This window comes from Octopus bimaculoides, chromosome 1 (genome assembly GCF_001194135.2).
Source record: "Octopus bimaculoides isolate UCB-OBI-ISO-001 chromosome 1, ASM119413v2, whole genome shotgun sequence".
Taxonomy (NCBI): domain Eukaryota; kingdom Metazoa; phylum Mollusca; class Cephalopoda; order Octopoda; family Octopodidae; genus Octopus; species Octopus bimaculoides.
This window is the reverse complement of record NC_068981.1, coordinates 4061813-4068798: the sequence shown is the minus strand read 5'-3', so window position 1 is coordinate 4068798 and position 6986 is coordinate 4061813. Positions and strand designations below refer to the sequence as shown.

The window sequence follows — 6986 nt, the reverse complement described above, 5'->3', positions numbered from 1 at the left end:
TATATATATATATATATATATATATATATATATATATGTATGTATGTATGTGTGTGTGTGTATGTTTGTGTGTCTGTGTTTGTTCCCCCAACATTGCTTGACAACCGATGCTGGCGTGTTTACGTCCCCGTAACTTAGCGGTTCAGCAAAAGAGACCAATAGAATAAGTACTAGGCTTCCAAAGAATAAGTCCTGGGGTCAATTTGCTCGACTAAAGGTGGTGCTCCAGCATGGCCGCAGTCAAATGACTGAAACAGGTAAAGAGTAATATAAAACTGAAATACTGTAATTGATTCATTTGGCTAAAACTGTGCATGGCAGTGCCCCAGCTTGGCCCCTGATTGAAAGGAGAAGAGGAAAAATAATACATATGTATATTGGAGTACTTACTCTGGTGCAGCAATTCTAGCCTCAGCCGGTAGAGACTGATCAACAAGGACATGTTCAATTAGCTGATAAGTTTGGGGATCTGTACAATAAAACAAGACATTGAATTATTAGTGAGGAATAACCAGAAAAGGGAAGTGTTCGGATAATTGCATGGAAATAAATGTCATGAATAATTAAGATAGCACATACAGGGAATTAAAATAGTGTACTAATTACCATGGAACCATTTAATGAGAATCAAAAATGTACATGGAAACGTTTATTTTGCCCTAATGCAGTTGTTCTATACCAGTAATATAATTGTTTTACGTTGGTAATACAATAGTTTTATATGACTAATATAACTGTTCTCTCTCAATCTGTTGTTTGAGAAATAGAATTGTTCCATGCCATTATTATAATTATTCAATGTCAGTAATACAATTTTTCTATGTGAGAAATACAATTGTGCCTCATCAAAATTATTATGTTGCAATATTTTGGTAAATTAAGGCGGCAAAGTAGTCAAGTATCTCTTCTACAACAACAAACCTGACCCCCTCCTTTCTCTCATCCTTTACTCTCTCAACATTTAATATATAAACCCAACTCCTTCTCTCTTCCACTTCTAACTCAATCGAGTGGGATAGTCGTGCAACCATGGTGACTTCGTCAATCTTGGTATCATGCCAGTGGAATGTTAAAAGCACATCTGAGCGTGAGCGTTGCCAGGGCCACGGATTGGCTCCCATGCTGGTGACACATGAAAAGCATCATTTGAATGTGATTGTTGCCAGTGTCGCATTACTGGCACATGTGCTGGTGGCACATGTAAAACAACATTCGATCGTGGTCATTGCCAGTGCCGCCGAACTGGCTCCTGTGCAGGTAGCATGTAAAAACACATTTTGAGCGTGGTCGTTGCAAGAACTGCCTGACTAGCCCTCATGCTGGTGGCACATAAAAAGCACCCACTACACTCTCGGAGTGACTGGTGTTAGGAAGGGCATCCAACTGTAGAAACTTTGCCAGATCAGATTGAGCCTGGTGCAGCCTCTGGCTCACCAGTCCTGAATCAAACCGTCCAACCCATGCCAGCATGGAAAACAGACGTAAAACGATTATGATGATGATAATGATTTAAAAAGAAAGAACTCAATACACTCTATAAAGTGGTTGGTGTTAGGAAGGGCATCCAGTCATTGAAACCATGCCAAAACTGAGACACTGGATTCAGACGTGGTCATCTGACCTGTTGGATCCCATCTAAGTGGTCTTTGTCTTGCAAGTTACTTGGTGACCCTGCTGATGTTGGTGTCATGTAAAAAGCACCAGTGCTGGTGCCACATACAGAGCACCCAGTTCAATGTGTCAAGTGGTTGGCATCAGGAAGAGCATCCAGCCATAGAAACCATGCCAAAGCCGACAATGGAGCCCAGTGCAGCCCTCCAGCTCCTGTCCAACCATGCCAACAGGGATGTTAATTGATGACACTGATGTGTCAGTGAAACAATTGCTATCGAGGAGCAACACAATTACTGTCTCTTATCACCATCATCATTGTTTCAACATCTACTTTTCCGTGCTTCCATGGGTCAGATGGAATTTATTGAGGCAGATCTTCTACAGCCAGACGCTCTGCTCTGTTGCTAATTCTCACCTGTCTCCAAGCAAGGTAATATCTTCCGATGACTAGACATGTTTTTAGGGAAGATTTGGAATGAAGGACACTACTTGTATGATGGTGATACTTGTTTACAATTATCATGTCAAGTCAAGACAAGGGGACAGTAACATGCACACACACACACACACACACATACATGATGGGCTTCTTTCAGTTTCCATCTTCCAAATCCACTGGCAAGGATTTGGTTGGCCCAGGACTGTGGAAGTACCACGCAGTGAGACTTGAATATAAAGAAAAACTGAAAAACGAAAATATAATAACAATATAAATAAAGTCATGAATAAAATAATTAGTGGCATCCAAGGTAAACTTAGGTCAAAAATATTTAGAGTGAAAATGGGATAATGAAAAAGAAGAAACAGGTTAACAAAAAGAGAAGAAAAAAAAGATGATGGAAATGTAGAGTTTTTGTACAACATTGCTTTTTTATGCATTAACTTTACACGCTATGGACGTTTATTCAGATATTATGAAGTAATATTTCATTGGCTCCTACATAAAAGATTTATCTGTTCACTTTTGTCACTGTAGGCTTAGTGTAAGCTGAACAAGCTACTTATGTACTAGAGAAATGCTGTCCTAACCTGCTATACACCCGACGCAATCTCTCTGCTTCAACTACCGACACAACGATAAAAGGTAAACTAGTGAGGAGAGACTATGAAGCCATTTAACCTGCGAGGAAAGAAATGAAGAAAAACAGCCAAGACTCCCTGAAATCACAGCCAAACAACTTTAAAAGAAAAGAAAAAGAAGGAAACAATACCTTAGGATATAGAGAGAAATGCTGAGAAATGATTTCGGTTTCTTCGGGGGGTGGGTGGGGTGGACAGAGACACAAGTGTATAGCAGAGTGTAGAAATAATGATTACTCTCTTTTACTTGTTTCAGTCATTTGACTGCGGCCATGCTGGAGCACCACCTTTAGTCGAGTAAATCGACCCCAGGACTTATTCTTTGTAAGCCTAGTACTTATTCTATTGGTATTTTTTGCTGAAACGCTAAGTTACGAGGACGTAAACACACCAGCATCGGTTGTCAAGCGATGTTGGGAGACAAACACACACACATATATACGACGGGCTTCTTTCAGTTTCCGTCTACCAAATCCACTCACAAGGCTTTGGCCGGCCCGAGGCTATAGTAGAAGACACTTGTTCAAGGTGCCACGCAGTGGGACTGAACCCGGAACCATGTAGTTCGTAAGCAAGCTACTTACCACACAGTCACTCCTACGCCTTGCAGACTTTGGCAAAGTTACATGAAGACACTTTTCCAAAACAGAGACTTATACACACACACATACAACACCTTCTTTCTGCTTCTATCCACCAAGTCTTCTCACAAGGTTTTGGTTGGTTTCAGGGGTTACAGTAGAAAACACTTGCCTTAGGTGGGACTGAACCCAGAACCATGTGGTTCGGAAACAAACTTCCTTCAATACATACACACATATGTGTGCATACAACAGGCCACTTTCCATTTTTGCCTGCTGTCCACTTGTAAAGAAGGGAGGCTGGGTGAAATGAAGCATGGCTCACAGGCTGTCGCTTACTGGATTCTGAATTATATTCTTCTTCTTTTTCAAGCAGCCACAACCAAGATGTGCTTCACAACACCACACCAAGAAGCTCTGCAACACCCCATCCATTAGCTTTGGTAGATCCTCAGTTTCATGTTTGTTTCTCAACAACAACATTAATGCAGCTGAGTGAGCTCCATCCTCTAATCCAGTGCTTCTTAACCCTTTTTTACCCTATGGACCTCTTTAATTCCTATTTTACTCAACTGGACCCCATAGCCATTTGATGTTTAAAAAATCCTTTAAGATTTTTATAATTAAATATTATTAGGAACTGTATAGATACTTGTTAAAATATTTGGTGTATTGTATAATAATAATTTATTGCACATCAATTTTAATAACAAAATCTTACGTGGTCCCCCAAAGGTCATGTGGAGTCCAGCTGAAGGAACACTATTCTATCAGGATGTAGAAGCCTCCAAAATTAAACATCTAAGGATGCCGAAGCATGGCCATACTCAAGCAGGTTACCTGAACAGAATGTATGTAGATCAACTTATCAGAGACACTAATGCAGGACTGAGATGGATGGCATACATAGGTTTAAAATGTCTGAGCAAGCTTGACCTGATGATGATGCAGCCTGGTGTTGGGCATGATAGCAGTGGTCAGTAAAAGACTATCAAACATTATACAACAATAACAAATGGCTAGAATGTATCTATAAATCTCCTTAGTTTTGTGCTAATGCCATGAGAAGCCTGGTGTATCTACTGCCATCAAAGCAATCTTGAAACTTGTTTATTATAGTCCAGGCGTTGTCTACACAGAAAAGAATGCTCTGAGCGCATGCCCTGGAGAAGGTGAGCCGTCTAAACTGAAATACTTGATTGCTAGAGGTCTAGTTCAGTCACCAGTTAGAACTTTCATTGAACATCTCTTTACCAACTTTAGCAATAAGGTCGTGAAGTTGTTTACAACAACACACACTAATAAGCATAACCAGTAGAGAGAGAGAGAGAGAGAGAGAGCTGCACAGAAGTAGCCTTTCCTTTTGATAATAAACAAAGATAAACAAAATACATTTGTACTAATTTCCTGTTAAGTTGCTTAAAAGATTTTCTGGTTTTAAGTAAATGTAGGTTGTAGGAATACTTATTTTTTTGAAAAGTACTAAAAACACAAAAGCTTGCACCACCCACAGACAACATGACTGGCAACAGATGTGAGTTGGAGCAGATAATGATCAGCTTTAGCAACTCATACACTCAAATACTTATATAAACATTGACTGAAACCAATTTAAAATACTCGTTTTATTAACCCCCCCCCCCTTGAATGCCATCAATTTATACTCACACAAACCTTAGTAATCACAGATGCGAGTTGCTCTCGCTCTCTCTCTGTCTGCCTGTCTCTCTGTTTCTCTCTCTCTCTCTCTCTCTCTCTCTCTCTCTCTCTCTCTCTCTGTCTGCCTGTCTCTCTGTTTCTCTCTCTCTCTCTCTCTCTCGTGTGTGTGTGTGTGTGTGTGTGTGTATCTTTGCTTTGGAAAAAGTGTCTTCATGCGAGTGGACAGCAGGCAAAAATGGAAAGCGGCCTGTTGTATACACACATATATGTAAGTGTGTATGTATGGTAGGAAGTTTGCTCCCCAACCACATGGTTCTGAGTTCAGTCCCACCTTAGGCGAGTGTTTTCTACTATAGCCTGAAGCTAACCAAAACCTTGTGAGAGGACTTGGTGGATGGAAACTGAAAGAAGGTGTTGTATGTGTGTGTTTTTGTCCCCCACAACTGCCTGGCAACTGGTGTAGGCTTATTTACATCCCTGTTCAGATGCTGTTTCTTTATCAGAAGATAAGGTAGATTTGAAAAGATAAAAGAATAAGAAAAGCTGATTGGGAAGAAAAGTGATTTCCTATAGGATTGAAAATAGCAATCCCACAAGATTACAGTACTTAGTTGAGAAATAGTGGTTCCTTGTTTGAATCCAGTACAGAACCAGCTATATATTCAGGGATAAGACATCTGATGATGAGTTCAAATCATCATCATCATTTAATATCTGTTTTCCATGCTGTGTCATGGATTGGACAGTTTGATAGGAGCTGGTAGGGCTGGGAGATGTACTAGGGTCCATTGTCTGTTTTGGCATGGTTTCTATGGCTGGATGCCCTTCCTAATGCCAACCACTTCAGAGAGTGTACTGGGTGCTTTTTATGCAGCACCAGCACTGATGCTTTTTTATGTGGCACCAGCACCAGTGGGGTTGCCAGATAGTTTGCAAGACAAAGACCTCTCAGCTGAGAGAGAGAGAGAGAGAGAGAGAGACTAGTACTAAGAGAAGTGACCATGTGCCAGATGAGAGGTTAGAATATGATAGAGGGACAGAGATGATTGTCTTACAACAGACAAGATACTTGGCTACCCTGGCAGGACAAGGAAGAAGAGGAAGATGGGAGAGAGTTAGGGAGAAAAACAAAGAGACAGTCAGAATGAGAGAGAAGGCCTAACCACAGGGAACAGTGGGGGGGGGGTATAAATAGTAGAGGGGATAGAGGTAGGTGTTTCATAAGAATGTAAAGGAGATCAGCTTTGGCATGATTTTTATGGCTGGATGCTCTGTAATTCACACCAAAATGTGAAATCAATAGTGTGGAGAAGTATAAGTTTATGAGGAAATTCACACCTGCATTGATGTAAACTATTAAACATATATTTCTATATATTTCTTGTCAAACAAAATATTTCTATTGGATGTATTTTATATGTCTTCAAGAATGATTATTTTTGTTAATATAGTAAAGAATTTTTAATGACCAGATGCTTTTCCTGTTTCCAAGCAAGATGACATGTCCCATACTCTTTTAAATATGAACAGTACAATGATCAGGCATGTTTTCATGGAAGATTGCAAAAAAAAAACAAAAAAACCCAATGTTTTCATAATGGTGACATTTCTTTACACATAGCACATGATGTCAAGACAAAGAGACACAAACATACACACCTTTATTACATACAAACATTATGGGCTTCTCTCAGATTACATCTTCTAAATTCACTCATGTGTCTTTGGTTAGCTCAGGGCATAATGTCGATGACACTTGACCACAGTGAGACCAGGTTCGATCTCACTGTGGTTAAGAAGTAAATTTCTTAACAATACAACCAAAATAGTATCAACATCATCGTTATCATCTTCATTGTTTTTTTACATCTACTTGACATGGGTCAGACAGAATTTTGTTGAGCCAAATTTTCTACAGATGGATGTCCTTCTTGTTGCCAAGCGAAGTAATATTTCCCTATGAGCAGACATGTTTTTCACAAAAGACTGGAAATGAACAACATCACTTGTCTGACGATGATACTCATTTACCACCAGTATCTATAGATATGT

At 39.8% G+C, this 6986-nt stretch overlaps 1 protein-coding gene across 1 annotated transcript in view; it reads right to left on the bottom strand.

The window, feature by feature from the left end:
• LOC106882205 (E3 ubiquitin-protein ligase RNF123) overlaps positions 1–6986 on the bottom strand; it is a 105287-nt gene that overhangs the window by 92478 nt on the left and 5823 nt on the right. Inside the window, exon 2 of the mRNA XM_052974121.1 lies at positions 391–469. Coding sequence (XP_052830081.1) covers positions 391–469 — 79 coding nt within the window. The remainder of the gene's footprint in view (positions 1–390; positions 470–6986) is intronic.